Source organism: Solanum lycopersicum, chromosome 10, assembly GCF_036512215.1.
Source record: "Solanum lycopersicum chromosome 10, SLM_r2.1".
NCBI lineage: Eukaryota > Viridiplantae > Streptophyta > Magnoliopsida > Solanales > Solanaceae > Solanum > Solanum lycopersicum.
The window spans coordinates 26,205,315-26,220,940 of NC_090809.1; the positions used below are offsets into that span (position 1 = coordinate 26,205,315).

The 15,626-nt window shown below is 33.7% G+C and overlaps 2 protein-coding genes across 5 annotated transcripts; one reads left to right on the forward strand and one right to left on the reverse strand.

Annotated features, from left to right (window-relative positions):
- Positions 1-935: 935 nt before the first annotated feature.
- On the forward strand, positions 936-3,470 carry LOC138338779 (uncharacterized). The gene is made up of 7 exons (XM_069289866.1): positions 936-1,650; positions 1,728-1,975; positions 2,048-2,251; positions 2,353-2,445; positions 2,546-2,650; positions 2,917-3,297; positions 3,456-3,470. The coding sequence occupies exons 1-7, from the start codon at positions 936-938 to the stop codon at positions 3,468-3,470; spliced, it is 1,761 nt and encodes a 586-aa protein (XP_069145967.1).
- Positions 3,471-7,139: 3,669 nt separating this feature from the next.
- Positions 7,140-15,393, reverse strand: LOC101259988 (uncharacterized). 4 transcript variants are annotated; one of them, XR_003243935.2, is made up of 11 exons: positions 15,135-15,304; positions 14,849-14,968; positions 14,659-14,767; positions 11,492-11,743; positions 11,257-11,408; positions 11,047-11,111; positions 10,198-10,442; positions 9,956-10,103; positions 8,720-8,760; positions 8,458-8,645; positions 7,140-7,306 (listed from the first exon to the last, which is right to left on the reverse strand). XR_003243935.2 is itself a non-coding variant. In XM_004248792.5 (10 exons), exons 1-10 carry the CDS (start codon positions 15,237-15,239, stop codon positions 8,521-8,523), a joined length of 1,323 nt encoding a protein of 440 aa, XP_004248840.1. In that variant the 5' UTR covers positions 15,240-15,393; the 3' UTR covers positions 8,263-8,520. The 4 variants fall into 4 exon arrangements, 2 of the variants coding, with proteins under 2 accessions (XP_004248840.1, XP_010327521.1); XR_003243934.2 differs by having other exon boundaries at positions 7,140-7,310; XM_004248792.5 differs by lacking the exon at positions 7,140-7,306 and having other exon boundaries at positions 8,263-8,645; positions 11,296-11,408; positions 15,135-15,393.
- Between the last annotated feature and the right edge of the window lie 233 nt (positions 15,394-15,626).

Here is a 15,626-nt window from a genome sequence, read left to right on the forward strand (position 1 = left end):
GATCCATATGATCAAGATAAACATTATGTTATGAAGACTGTTCCAAGAGACTTGTTTAACATGGGTGATGAAGTTGAATCTAATCTCCCACAAAGTTATGAAAATGAGCCATCTGAACATTCGAAGGGTCCATCTATACCAAAAGATAATGGTGAAGTACTCTTAATAAGGACTGATTTAGCAGAAACAATCATTGATGTGCCTGTGGAGGAATTTGTCAATCAACAACTTGAAGTCGAGTATGAAGAGGAGTTTGAAGATGAGTTCGAAGATGAGTCTGAAAATGAGTATGAAAATGAGTTTTCAGATGCGTTTGAAGACGAGTCTGAAAATGAGTATGAAGATGAGTCTGATGATGAAGTTGAGTCTGAAGAAGTGTCTGAATAAGACACACCATGAGTTTCATTATTGTTGTGATGATCATATAGTGCTCACTCACTGTTTTTGTAATATAATAGTTTTTTTTTGTAAAATACATTAATATATCTAATATGTGGAATGTAATATGTTGCCTTCTTATCTGATTATTATTTTATTGAGGAACCTATACTTCTAGCTTATTTTTGCTTGATTTGGTTGTTTGTTATTTATATACTTTCTGGTTTCATTTTATTATCAGGCAGTTGGCATTAGAGGCATTCAACTCTGTAGTTTGAAGTTGCTTCTGGTTTGGTCGTTGTCCTGAATTTGTCGCTCCGAGAAAGGTACAACTCTTTACCTTTTATTAATTTAAGTAATAAGAAGCTCTATAGTTTTTAAATGTGGATGCAGCCAACGACCTCTTGTTTCATATGTTATCATTTTTTCTGTTTGTTCATGTAGTTCTTCCAATTTGAATCCGTCCTGCTACTTCTTTCACTTAAACAATCTTATTATTTTGTAGGTTTACTTACTATCGGGAAACAAATTGAAGAGATTTAAACAAAGCAAAAACAATGAATCAATCAACAATGCTAAATAAAAAGGGTTTGAAACCAAACAAAGCTAAAAGTCCATTGAAGAATCTGGATGTTGATATGCAATACCGATCAAGTGCTGAATTGGCCAACAAATTCAAGATTAAGAGAGAACAACTTGCAAATGAACGCAATGATAAAGCTAAGAAAGAGCAGGCACCAATATCACATAAAACAAAGAATTTTGAGGATTTCATTCCACAACAAGGAAAGAGTAAATTGCTTGGGCACAAATCAGTCATTCAATCGTCTTCAAGGGAAGAGCTTAGAACCTTACGCATGATTGCAGGGAAAGGACAAACTAAACAGAGGTTATTTCAATTTGAAGATTCCATTCAAGATAATGGAACTAAACTTCCTATGAATAATTCTAGGTTCCATACGTCATTCAATAAAGATGTTACTGCTTCAGCACATGCGACTGGAACAACACTAGGTAATGGAGAGGCACGACATGATATTCTTGATCTACCGAATTGCAAACAGGTAAAGAGGAAGCCGGTCATACCAGCTAGTACTCTTGATCAGTTTCTAAAAGATCAAGGGATACACAAAGATGATGAAACAAAACGTGACAACAACACAACAAGTGATGTCGAATTTATGCATACTCCTATTATTAATGAACATAACAAAGGATTGGATGATCGTGTGGAACAAGAAGAGGAAATTGACATTGATTGTATTACAAAAGGTATGTTTTAAACCTTCTAAGATTTAGAACTCGTTATAAAAGAAATATCTTATTTCATGTCTATTACATCAATCTAGAAATGTCGAAGCCAAAAAAAGTTCGAGGACATACAACATGTAAGGATATTCATGCAATAAATTTGGAAGAAAGAAAGGAGGTGACATTTGATAAAGGACAAGCGGTGGGACCAACTAATAAGATAGTGTCACAATTAAGCAACTTTATAGGAACAATTGCAAGGAATCCTAGATTCATCAGCTTGATGTACACTAGTTGGCATGTGGTGCCAAATGATACTAAAAAGCGCATGTGGGAATACGTCAATGTAAAAACAACCACTCTTGAGAATTCATATTGTTTTTACTTACTGAAACTAAATATATTTTATTTTGCATAGTCCAAATTTCTACTTCCAGTAGAAGGAAAGAAGTGGGTGATGGCTGGTCTTTATGATGCTTGGAGGCGACACAAGCAAAAAATTAAAAAGAATTTTTTTGATAAAAACAGTACCCTTGAGGATATGCTAGCAAAATGTCCTGATGGCATTCCACATAATGAATTCCGCCAGTTGATCGAGTATTGGAAACACCGAACTGTTCAAGTAGGGTTAAAATGGTGCATTTTCACTCATCGACTAATTCTGTGTCATATCTATTCTTTTTATACATATCAATTCAATTATCTCTTTGTTTTTAACAATAGGCTATATGCGAGATGAATTCTCAAAACAGGAAAAAACAAAAGTGGAGGCATCGAATGGGACCTATTAATTTTGCTAGAGTACGTGTGGCATTGGTAATACTTAGTTGACATTTCATACAGAATTTGATTTTCATTTTTTGTACTTTATAAGAACTTACTGATTTTTTAAAATTTCTTTTGATATAATTTGTAGCGTGCAGCCAAAGACAACAACGAAGAACCATCAAAACCTGAAATATTTATTGCAACTCGTACCAAGACGGTAAAGGAAATCCAGGCTGATACCCAAATTGCAATAGTAAGTTTTTCAAAGAGGATTATTAGTGAACTTTATTCAGACTTAACATTTATATTGTGGGGAGTTTGATTACATTAAATTTTAATCACGTATGCCTTCTTCTTCTTCTTCTTGTGCAAATTCGAGGAGATATCAATTATTTGTCGACATTGTTAAATTATTTTTTACGAAAATTTTTCATAATGTTTTAATGCTTGATCGCTATCATAGGATTGGAAATGAAATAGTACTTACAATTCACTATGGATGCCAATTTTATTCAATAGGCTGAACTTCAAAATCGCCAAAATTCTAGGGAAATTGCTGATGATGCATTTAGGGCAGTGTTTGGAAAGGAGCAGCCTGGTCGAGTTAGGTGCTATGGTAGATCAGTGACAACAAGTTCTTTGAAGAAAGATGAGGAAATTAACAATCTAAAACAAAAGCATGTCGATGAAATCACTTCTCTAAAGGAAGAATTGAGAGAAGAAATGCGACATTTATTCACTCAATTGCTGCAAAACAACCCTGGATTGAATTTTCAAGATATACCAGGGTGTGTTGGATCTAACCTTGTTTCACCTATTGATGCAAGTAGTGCACAAGCTGTAAGAGGCACAAATCTTCCATTTTCTTCGGGGTCAGCTCAAGATTCGGTTCTTCAAAAGGTATTTTCTATTTCAAATTCTCTGTTAATAGTGTCAATATTGTTTTTATTCTAGTTTAGTTATTGTTCTTGGTAATGAAATTCAAAACTTATTTTTACTTGTCTAAGTTTAGTCCACCAATTTATAACTGTTAAGAATGTTTTTGTTTTTGGTTTAAGCATTCGAATGGTTAGTTGAATAATTGTTCTTTTAGTATTGTGCAATTGAGGAGTTATGGCTAACACATTAATGTGCTGCAGCCTGTGATTAAAATGTCTACATTCTCGACAATTATAATACTATTGTTATTAGTATAGAGTTTAATTGTTTGCAAACCTTTACCTTTGTAGGGTAGAGAAACCATCTAGAGCTTGACCATTAATAGAAGATCTTGTGGGTAGATTTATTATGTTTGATAGATCCTCAATGGTTACTTGTTCACTGTCTGTTAAATCTTTACCTTGTTCAAGATTTTTTTGTGTCTTTTTATAGCATTCCTTCTCTTCTTACTAAACATTTCTCTTGTCTGTATTTTTTGTTTGTGTCTTTTTTGTTCACTGTGTGATGATGAACCTTGCCCTAGAGATTACTTCTCTTGGAATATGGGTACTGGGATTACTGAGATTACTTCTTTGAACTTCATGATGAACCTGCAGGACGGACCGTCATAGACTCGACAGACCGTCGTAGACTCCGTAACCCCACACTTAGACTTCCCCATCTTCCTTCAGCAGCTGCACTATGCTGCCACCTACGGACCGTCACAGACACGACGGTCCGTCAAGGGTCTCCGTTCCAAAACACTTTAAACTCTTGGAATATGGGTACTGGGATTACTTCTCTGAACTTCATAACGAACCTGCATGACGGACCGTCACAGTCACGACGGACCGTCGTGGATTCCGCAACCCCACACTTAGTTAAACTCTTGGAATATGGGTACTGGGATTACTTCTCTGAACTTTATGACGAACCTGCAGGACGGACCGTCACAGTCACGACGGACCGTCGTGGTCTCCGTAACCCCACACTTAGTTAGACTTCCCCATCTTCCTTCAGCAGCTGCACTATACTGCAGTTCTTTGAAAATATCATGTCATGTTGTTATGTATTGATTTTTGTGGACACTTCTAAACTATGCTATGAACCTTGTTTCCAGTGGTCATCATTGGTTTGTTTGAACTACTTGTGTGTAATTTTTACATTGAAGTTTACAACAGAAGACTGCACAAATTAAACTTTTGAAGTTTAATTTTTGAGAGCCAACAACAGAAGACTGCACAAATATTGTAGTCCTTATAATGTGTAATTTTTACATTGAAATTGTATTTAGATTTGGATTGGTTGTCTTACAGTGAATTCTCTCTGATTATGCACTTCCACAATTCATCACAAACTTATAATTTTATTTTAAATGTGCAGGAAAATGCAGGTAATTGAATTTGAATTTGGTCAGAAGTAAACTCGATCCATTGTGGCAAAAGATGAAGAAATTTTTGTATTGTTGTCATATAATTTTGAATGACACTTTTGGGTTTTTGGAACTTGTTGATATTAGAGATCTTTAAGCAATCACTTTCTATGTTTTGGTTGTACATGAAATATTTCTCGAAGTTTATTTGAAATATTTAGCTTCAATTTAATAATTAATTAGTTCATTTTGTGTTTTAGGTCACTTGTATGTATGTAAATATATTATATATATTTGTGCTACATGTAGGCTTATAAATGTTGAAGTTACACTTTGTAAGTGTTGCTTTAGGTAGATATAAAGTTACACTTTGTAAGTGTTGCTCTAGATGAGATATAAAATCAACACTTTATAAGTGTTGCTATAGATGAGATATAAAGTAACAATTTTTAAGTGTTGCTATAGCAGACATATAAAGTAACACCTTATAAGTGTTGCAATAGATGAGATATAAAGTTACACTTTATAAATGTTGGAATAGATGACCAATAAAAGGCAACACTTTTTAAGTGTGCCCAATAAATCTGAAAAGGCAACGCTTTTAAGTGTAGTCTAACAAAAAATAGGTGTTGCTAATGCACGTCTTCAAAGCTTGCCCTTATACCTATTTGGCTACGCTTTATAAGTGTTGCCAAAGATGGCAACATTTAAAAAGTGTTGCCTAATGCCAAAGGTTACGCTTCTTTTGGGTAGCCCTTAAAAAGTGTTGCTGAATGTCCCAAAAGTGTAGCCATTTCTCAAAGGCCACACTTTTTGCTAGTTTAGGCTACACTTACGTGGTGTTGCTGTAGGCCGAAAATGGTGTAGTGAGAAAGAGAGAGTTAGAGAAGAAAGTAGTAAACTTGTAGTCATATCAATTTTTGTGTGTCAATTGTTAATTTCTTACTCACCATTTGTATTTTTATTTAAAACAATGTATTTGTTTTTTAGTTTGTAGTCATTCAAATAGGTATGTCAAATGATTTTGTATGTCTATGTATCCTATTTTTTTCACGTTAATTTGTATTATTTTTTTAGAATATTGTATTTTCCTCAACAGATTGTATTATTTTTATTATGTATGCATTTGTTTTTTAGAATCTTGTATCCCTATTTCTTCAACAGTCAATTTATATTTTTTTCTTAGAATAATTGTGTTATTTCTAACATGTATACTATTTTTTCAGACTATTTTTTCAGAATCTTGAATCCTTTCGTAAATCATATATATATATATATATATAGGTTAGATTATAGTGGGATATAACAAGTAATATTTTTGTAATACATACAAAAAGATTATATATTTGGCACTCGTGTAACACAATTTTGATCGCTGAGATACGATTTATAGTTTTCACTATAAAAGTAAAATATCAATTTTAATTTGAATGGTAATCTGTACACATAAAATGTAAAATTATTGACAGACAGTTATGATAACAAAGAAAATAAAAAAGAAAGTTGATCCAATTGAATGAGAAAGGAGATTTCTTTGAAATTATAACGGATGAGAATTTTAAGTGATATGTTATAAGATTGGATGACAGGATGATATCATCATAAGAAACTAAGTGATGTTTCGATTAGGGGGAGTATAATACAAGTTATACTCTTTTTTCCTCGAGATTTTGCCCCATTGGATTTCTCGTGGATAGATTTTTAATGAGGCAACAAATAATGCATATGAAAAGATATGTATAACCTTTTTCCTTCACTAGAATTTTTCCACAGAAATTTTTCTAATAAGGTTTTAACGAGACACATTATCTAAAGACATCTAAGGAGGAATGTTATAAATCCATTGAATTGTGTGGATTGTCTAGATATATTCAAGACTTGATTGTATTCATTCATGTATGCATGTCTCCAAAGTGATAAGAAGCCCTTGGATAACTATGTATCTACTAGTTTGTAACCTTTGAAAATAATATCTCAACACTATAAAATAAAAATATCACTCACCATTTGGAAGACACTTGAAAAGAAGAAAAACTTCTTCATCTACTTAGCTTGTCTTCTTCTTTTTATATTATATCATTATGACTTATGAGCTTATACTTTATAACAAATTGAAAATTAGATGTATCAAATCACCTTGTCTATATTTAATTTAATATTATATATAGATTGTTACAAATGAAACGTCAAATCATATGTAAAATAATTACAGTAGATTATTTGTATGGAAAAATTAAATCTACTCGTGCTCAACATAAGTCGTATTGCATCTAATAAATCGATGTAATAAATTCATCAAAAACTCCATTATGAAATAAAAGAGAAATAAAATGAACTAAAGGAGAAGAAAACAAAAGTGAGTTCATTTAATCAATTCGTTGTTGGCCTCGTTGGCTTCATAGCTATCTTCTTCTCTCTTGTTCTTCTCCTCCTCTTCATGTTCAACTTCTTCTTCTTTGTATTTCTCTTCTCCACCAACTTTGTCAGTATCATTACAAGTATCATTACAGTATTCAAGAGGAAAGCCGCTATCAAAGTAATTCTCCTTAACATCTTCTTTTTCTCAGCTAGAACTAGGCGTATCACCATAATTGTATATTACCATAGTCATGCTCTTTCCTATCTGAAGAAAAATCATCACCACCAGAAAAGACACCAGGATCAAGATTAGAATCATTACACTAAAAGTCTGACATGGTATTTATAATGAATATTTAAAAAATATTTTTTGCTAAGAATGAATTTTATTAAACCTACTTGTGCTCAGCATAAGGTAGGAAAGGTCATTGGTATAATGATAAACAAATAATGATTTATAAGAAGTATATAATGAATATAATAAAATAACGCTCAAAAAAATTATTAAATCTCGCATAACTACATGCATTACTAATACTTACATAACTAATTCATGTATTACTAATATTTGCATAACTCCAAACTACAATGAAATGACCCCTTACGGTAAATTTGATATGAAGGAAAATGTTTTCTTGAAAAACAAGTAAATTTAGTTGTTGAATGAAAGATATTTTCCAAAAAACATCTTTTGTTTTTAACTTAAGACTAGACAATATTCTTTAGGACTAATTTATGATTAGAAAATGAACCCAATAATTAATTTAGGACCCAACCTTGACACCTAAACTAGGACAAGATCGCGATGACCGTTTCAACATCCGACATGAGATTTGCCACCAAGACTTGGATAAACTTTTTTATATATATTTCAAACAATTTTTTTTTAAAAAAAAAATTAAATTGACAGGGTGGCCTGGGTGAAGAATGACGGGGAAGGCGTAAAAAAATTTTAACCTTGAAATATTTCCCCAAGCGTATTTTTTTGACAAGGTGACCTGGGTGGTGGATGGTGGCGTGGGGCAGGTGGCCTAGGTGGATGGTGGTGGTTGGGGGAGGAGGTTTGAGTAGGGGTACAAACATATTTGAAATTTTAAAAATAAGAAAATATAATTTAACTTTTTTATGGCGAGAGTTGGGTATGGCGTACAACGTATTGGGTAAGAAAAAAAATATTTTACCTTAAATTTAAAGAAATTGAATTGATTTTCAAAACATTTAAGTCAACCAAACATGGGAGGTTCATTTACCAGTATGAGAAAAACAAACTTTCAAACAACAAACTAATGAGCTATATGGCCAGTTATATTTCATGGTAAACATGAATTACCTATAGAGAACTGATTAGGTAACAAGAAACCAAGTGCAAAGTAGACAAGTGGAGCATTGGTAGGGCAATTGTACATACTTACAGCAAAATTTATCAATAACAAACTACTTGTTAGGATTATATAACAGCTTGAGCTGTTGTATTCCTAGTGATATGGAGGAGTTGATTGAACACACAACTCTGACTCATCTCCTTCATCATCGTCGTCATCTGCTTCTACCCAGTTACTAGGATGGTGTTGAGAAGCATGACCTTCCAAATCCACCATGCCTGACATACAATTGGAGCAGCATAAGTTGAGTGGACAACAGAAACTAAATGTCCAGAGTAGGATCACGACTAACCTTGAGGTTCTTCCAAAGGATTCCTGTCCACAGAATGGAAGCTAATTGATACAGTCAAGAAAAGATACTTTCTTCTTGGAAGTACAGTCATGAAGTAATTAGAATTTCACACTGATTTCTAAATTCACCATCAAAATCCAATATCTTGCTCATATAGATCATTTAGGTGATTAGAGCATGTATATATTGGAGCATGTATATATTGGTAGTTTCCTCAAGCTATTATGTCCACCCTTATTACTCTTAGGGTTTGTCTGGTTAATGAACTAATTAAACAAAGGTTTGTAATACATAAAAAAAAAATAAAAAATAGAGAAGGTCACAGTCAATACATGAATTGTTATGCAGTGATTATAATGCAGAGAATGATATCTGGTAAATAATAAAAACAGATACTGTCAAACTTAAGCAGGATTGCAGTGATTGCGTACTTTAAGGATATTTTTGTCTTTTAGATACTTGCATCCTTGAAAGACTAATGTATATTACTATTCCACATTATATCCCACATAAAAATAATACTACATACATTTCTGCATAAATTATGCATGTATTAGTATATGGGAGTTTAATATCAGAAACCAAGTGCTGCAAAAGTTTCCGAGAGTTCTACACCTGAAAACAAACATTGTACTTATTACGCAGAGTTCTGTATTGCAAATTAAATTGTATTCGATAAATGGAATTTCAAATAGGGTTTGTTTTTCTTGTGAGACCAACCCAATGACCACTTATTATAGGTAGATAATTACTCAGCATAGAAAGTTATCCACTGCAGCATGGAGTAATCATGTGGAAAATGCATAACAAAATGTGCATGAAATTTGAAATATAGGTGACCTCTTGGATAGATACCTTCCCGTTACATTAGCTACAATTACTTGATATAAAGGTTTCCCCCTTCCAAACCCCACACCTTACCCCACCACTCCTCCCAAAGAAAATACTACCATATCAATCTCAACCAGATATGGGAGTTCCTTAAGATATTTCATACATGTCAAGACTTATCAACACTCAAGATTAGCCCAATAGTTTGGGACCAAAACCTCATGCTTCTTACCCCTCAATAGATTGTTAATTATGAACCTATAATTGAAACATCTGCAAACCATAAGAACATAACATAGCAGCTAGCTTTAACCACTATGTTTATATATCTACAGGCAATGGTAGGTTTAAAGCTGGAGCACTAAAATTCATAACAATTTTTAAAGCAAAAAAAGTTCAGGATACTCATTAGGTATGTCAGACATATTTCTTCCAGCAGCTCCAGCTTCAGATATGTGTATCACACCAATTTTCTGAATTTCCCTTTGCACATTATCGCTCTCGTTTCTTTCCTTTCCGTGTTCAGCATCATTACCACCTCTTGTTCTGCTTCCTATATAAAGTTGAATTTTCTTGAATTTATGAAAATTAAGTAAATATGTCGTACCAGTAAATAAGTTGTACCATCTAGTTCGGCAAATACTAACCTGAAAGATCAGACCAAATTCTGGTCTGATCAGATGGAAGCCCAGAATTCCCTTTTGACCTCTCCTGGACTGGGGCCTGTCTTCCATCATTAGCCTGCCCATAGGAAGTGCCAGCAGATTGTGGATTTTCCAAGGAGCTTGCAGTGTTGAGCTGTGACACAAGCATGGTTGCAAGTACCAAAGTGGCATCAAAAGTTGAGTTGGAGCCATCGTCTAAACCAAATTTTGGAGCCATTAAAATTGGCCTGTCCATAAATTCAGGTATTATCAGAAGAAAATCTTATATAAAGCAAAAAACTTATGTCTAACACAGCAAAGAGATATAATGTATTGAAAAAGAAAAACATTTAAAATTAGATGGTGATAACAATTGTAAGTTAAGCATGGTCTGTACAATAGATCCATGAAACATCAGCTTGTGAACCATGTTGTCAGGGAAGATGCCAAACGTATCTTTCACAACAATTGATTATTGACTGCAATTAATTTACACATACTAGCTAATTTGATTATGTTGCAAAAAAACATGCCTTTTGATGTTATTGCGTTCAACATTTTTTTGTTTTTGGACAGATATCCTTAGTTGGCCATTTTACAAAAGTATGCAACCTAAATCATTAAACTGTGAGAAAGAAAATTATTTTTGTTTCCTTCGGAAGCAGTTATCAACCATCCAAGCCAAAAAGTGCTGATATGGAGGCAAATGTATGCAATATTTCCGGACTTCAAAATAGCTTTCTGTGCAGATATCCTAAAGTGCATAGTGTTCCTCTTGCTGAAGACAAGGACAGTTTAAAGAAAACAACAAGGAACTAATGTCAAAAAAACCAGAGTGTTTGATTATCTTACTCGCCAGCTTTATCAAAATAGAACTGTATGTCAACTTCACATCCCTCACAGAAAGAAAGGAAAGCCTGAAGAGAGAATTTGCAAAAACGAACAAAAAAGAGGTTCAGCAAACATTGAAGAACCTCCAGAAAACACACGCGCTATTTTACCGCATCAAAGTTGTTATTACGTGTCATCTAAGAAAGGCCTCAGAATTGAGAAGGCATTAACTGGATTAAAGAAGTCCCAGTCAAAGACATGAAAAATTACTTTCGATTCCTTCACTCCAAATGTCACATCCACAGGGTTCGTGATATGATTATACTGCACAAACTCTTCAGTGGGATCTATCCACAACTGAGTGTGTAGTGATGAATCATTTTCTACAAAGAAAGATTAATAGCTTAAAACCACCTGTAAACAAGCGACAGTAAAAAGAAAAGAAAAAGTGGTTCACCCAGTCTACCTTTTGTTGGGTCTATATAACTTCTGAGCTCAACAGCTTTGCCTCCAATTTCAGTTGCAGTATCAGGAGGTAAGCAAGTTGGATTGGTAGCAATGATTGTGATCTCTTGGAGAGTTGTTTGGAAGTTTGACAGTAACCTGTTCAGATCACGAGGCCTCACCACAAAGTTGCTTGGAAGCTTTCTCCTATCAAGGGATAAGTGTTGTATGTCAGGTTCAACATTGCAAGTAATCCAATAAGCTTTCCTCATACCTGCAAAAGTGGCATGTTAAGGTGATGCTGCTAATACATCAACACGATCATCTATGTTGTACATATCATGTTATCAGAGAGATTAAGCAGGTCACAGTGTTGGAGATACATGGGACATCTCTAACTTCTTGTGATGTTCTCAATGGTGCAAATGATATCTTCATGATACAAATAGTGAAAGCTCAACCCTAAGACTGCTAATATATGCCGAGGGGAAGTTTAAAACAGAAAATGCTGAAAACTGTAACACATAGTAATGTTAAGCATATCAGTTAAGGAGATTAAAATATGACGAATGTAAGCATAACACTTCCAAAAGTTTAAAATATGACAAACGTAAGCATAACATCTCCAGGATATTAAATTATGACAAACTACAATCAAAGCATTCCAATAATACTCCTTAATGAATAGGGCAAATATAGCATGAAACATATATTATTTTTAAGCTGTTATTATTTTCATAGTTGGAAACCAAGGTCAACTTAGGATGCATTTCTATTAGATGGGAGATTGTATTGTAGAAAAAGCTAATCTATTCTATCGTATACCTTTTGACATTTTAAGCTAAATTTCAATACTTTAAATTGTATTTATCTTTGTAGACTCTTCAATTAATTCATACGTATCTATTATTATAATACACTTGACTTTGGAATTCTAATTCAGTGTTATCATCACTAGCTTTGGTTTGAAATTATATTATCATTTAACTAGAGATAGGCTTAACTATCTCATGAATTTTACCTTGTTTAACAGTTCCATACTCCTTCGCGGCCTCGCCTCTCCTATAAATTTTCCATTCTTATGTTTTCTCCTTACCTTTCTCCCTCTCTTCTTGGTGCTAAATCTATTTAGGGCCTATGTGGTCAAGCGGTCAAAAATAGCTTATTTTGAGTAGTACTTTTTAAAAATAGCTTTCGAAAAAATATTTCAAGGAAAAGCAGTTTGTGTTTGACCGAATTATTAGAAAGAAACTCAAAAAAAATTGAGGCACTTGCAACTCCATCAGGAAAATCAGGATGGACTGTCTTAGCCTCTTTTTTTTTGTGTGTGTGTGTAAAGGAAACTTGTGGGGGGGGGGGGGGGGGGGGATGTTGGCGATCTAATAGAACTAATTGGCAATGTGTAAGTTTTTATGTAAGACCAGGATCTCCTATACTTTAGTTTGCTTCACACAGCTCAGTATCTTTTTGGTTTTGAGATTTACTGTTTACAGTGTTGATTTTCCCGAAAAAATATGTATTTAAGAAGTGCTTTTTTCAGCAATTGATAAGCAGAGTGTATTTGGTTAATCATTTTTCAGAAGTGTTCTTCAGTGCCAAATTATGAAAAAGGACATGGCTGGCTGGGAATCTAGAGCACTGTGTCTGTCGAGTATTAGCCTTATTCATGTAGTTTCTTCCTTTTGATATCTATAACCATTCGTTGTATAGTGTTTCAGTTACCACATTATTTACTACTGTTATTGTTCTTTTTCTGAATGCTTTGTACTACTTTCCTTATTAGTTGCAATGTTTTCTTCATTGTCATATTTCCTTTCTCTTAACTACTTTGATTTGTTGCACTTGAGTCTACGATCTTTCATAAATAGCTTCTCTATCTCCACGACAACCATAAGGTTTACGTACATTCTATCCTTCCTGGACCCCACTTGTTGGATACTTGGATTATATTGAGTATATTACAGTTGTTGTATCCAGATTATCATTAGATAAATAGATTTATCCCTTGTTAATGTTAAGAATTTTAGTTTGATTTTACATTTGTCTTTTTGTTAAATATTGAATCTCAGTTGTCTTAAGAGTAATAATTTGTTCCAAGTTCCCTAGTTTATAAATGGGACATAGTGCCCATTGTGTTAACAATTATAACCGCTTAGGAATGCCTGGTGGTTGAACTCGACAGGGAGTTTACTGTGAAACTTGCCTTAGAGAAATTCTGCATCCAAATGGCAGGAAAAAGTTAGGGAACATAAAAGGCGAATTTAGGAATTCAACTGGCAGCACCTTTTGGTTAAAAATCAAGGGAGTAGATATCCCTTTGAATTAGTCAAGATGCGTGCAAGATGTTCCGAACAGCACAATTATAAAAAAAAAAAATCAAAAGGGTGTTTAAACTATGAGCTTTAAAGGTTAGACCAGAGCAGACAATACCTTACAGTTGGACATGGGCCATTTTGTAGATGAATGTGAAAGGAGGTTCATTCTGATACTTGTTTTAGGAAAATACCAAATCAGAATGGAGAGAATAGTTAGGGGCTATAAAGTCGTGAGCTTAGGAATTTAATTATTGAGGCACTTTTTGGGTTAAAGCCTACAAGAAGAAAACTATAGTCCCCAAAGGTTAGGTTAGAGTGGATAACACATTTGCAGTTGGGCATGAGCTATTGAGTTGAAAAGCCTAGGAGAACTAGTGCTTGAAATCCAGGCAATGGTTCGATGTAAAAGATGCCTTTGGCAAATTCCATATGAATGGAAGTGTGAAAGTTAGGGTCCGTAAAAGGCGAGCTAGCGATTTCAACTGTTGAAGAGTCTTTTGGATTAAAGACCTAAGGGTCAAAAAATTGTGAGGTTTCAAAGGTTGTTGACTGAGTAGTTACACTCTCCCTTTTAACTTCCTTTTGGAGTATTTCCTATTCTAACATTTCCAGTACCTTTCTTCCTACTCCTGTTTTACACTTTATCACCTTGTGCCATAATGTGAAGATAATGCATGGGTAGACACAATGTAACCATTTATTCACGAGAATCATAACAAAATTCACCAGACCTTTGACACTATATCAATGTGAGTCTCTACATGGTCTATCCATTAAAGTAAATACTCCCTTCCCTGCCCTGACCTAATCTATAGCTTGTAAATAAGAACATATTTTCCTTGTATTTTTAGGAATCCTAAAAAAGAAGTTTTACCATTATGGCAGTTGAGTGTCCACTGCACCTTTGATGCATCAGGATTAGGCAATGAGACAGTCAAATGATCTATACTGGCAATTGGTGTTCTTAATACAGAACAAATAGCCTACAAAACATGAAGTTAAGGTAAAATTAAGGAAAAGAGTTTAGAGTAGAGAGGATTGGATTGGTAAAAGCATATATATACCTTCAAGAGCACACTGCATTGCACCTGTGGAGCAGAAACAGTGAAGACATCAAAATAATCAGGTTTGAATGTAATTGATTGATAGGCCGACCTTGAGGAGTTAAGAGTGTGAAACGTGAGCTGCGAAAAAGAAGGGAAGAATGAAGCAGTTGAATTGTAAAGTACCATGGTGTCGAAAATAGGGCATAATCTGAAGCGACCACAAAACCCCAATTACTGTAATAGTGGAGCAAACACTTTACTTCAACCAAAGTAGTGTTCAAATGGAAAAGGAAATACAACGAACCTGGGTAGAAGACGCTTGAATGGCGACCTCATTGCCAATGCGTGCAAGGCACGTTATGGATCTGGCGAACGTCTTCACTGCATTTCCACTCATTTTCAGCTCCATTTCTTTTCCTCTCTCCTTTCTACTTTTCGGGGGAGGGGATTTCTTAGTTGTAAATACTTAAAAAAAGAATGAAAAAATAGCAGTAAGATTATCCTCAATTCTACTCTATTTTATTTTCTATTTTTTATATTTTGAGACTAAAATAAAGAATGTTATCTCCAATTACCCTCTATGTTATCCTTTACTCTTCAATCATAGAGAGTTGAATATTAGTTTTTCAAATTATCTCTATTTCACTTTTTGAATATTATAATATATTTTTTTATAATTAATATATTATTTTCATATAAGGCTATTAATTAAATCTTTAATATATGGAATTTTTTTAAAATTTATTATAACATTTTTAAAAATATTTTATTTTATAAATACTACTTTCATCTCGAA

Excerpts from the sequence above, each read along its gene's own strand:
- LOC101259988 (XM_010329219.4), bottom strand. The coding sequence starts at position 15,239 with ATGGAGCTGAAAATGAGTGGAAATGCAGTGAAGACGTTCGCCAGATCC. Across the intron at positions 14,768-14,848 it reads AATGCAGTGTGCTCTTGAAG|GCTATTTGTTCTGTATTAAG; the intron begins GTATATATATGC and ends CATGTTTTGTAG. Across the intron at positions 10,104-10,197 it reads AATTTGGTCTGATCTTTCAG|GAAGCAGAACAAGAGGTGGT; the intron begins GTTAGTATTTGC and ends AACTTTATATAG.
- LOC138338779 (XM_069289866.1), top strand. The coding sequence starts at position 936 with ATGAATCAATCAACAATGCTAAATAAAAAGGGTTTGAAACCAAACAAA. Across the intron at positions 1,651-1,727 it reads CATTGATTGTATTACAAAAG|AAATGTCGAAGCCAAAAAAA; the intron begins GTATGTTTTAAA and ends ACATCAATCTAG. Across the intron at positions 1,976-2,047 it reads GCATGTGGGAATACGTCAAT|TCCAAATTTCTACTTCCAGT; the intron begins GTAAAAACAACC and ends TATTTTGCATAG.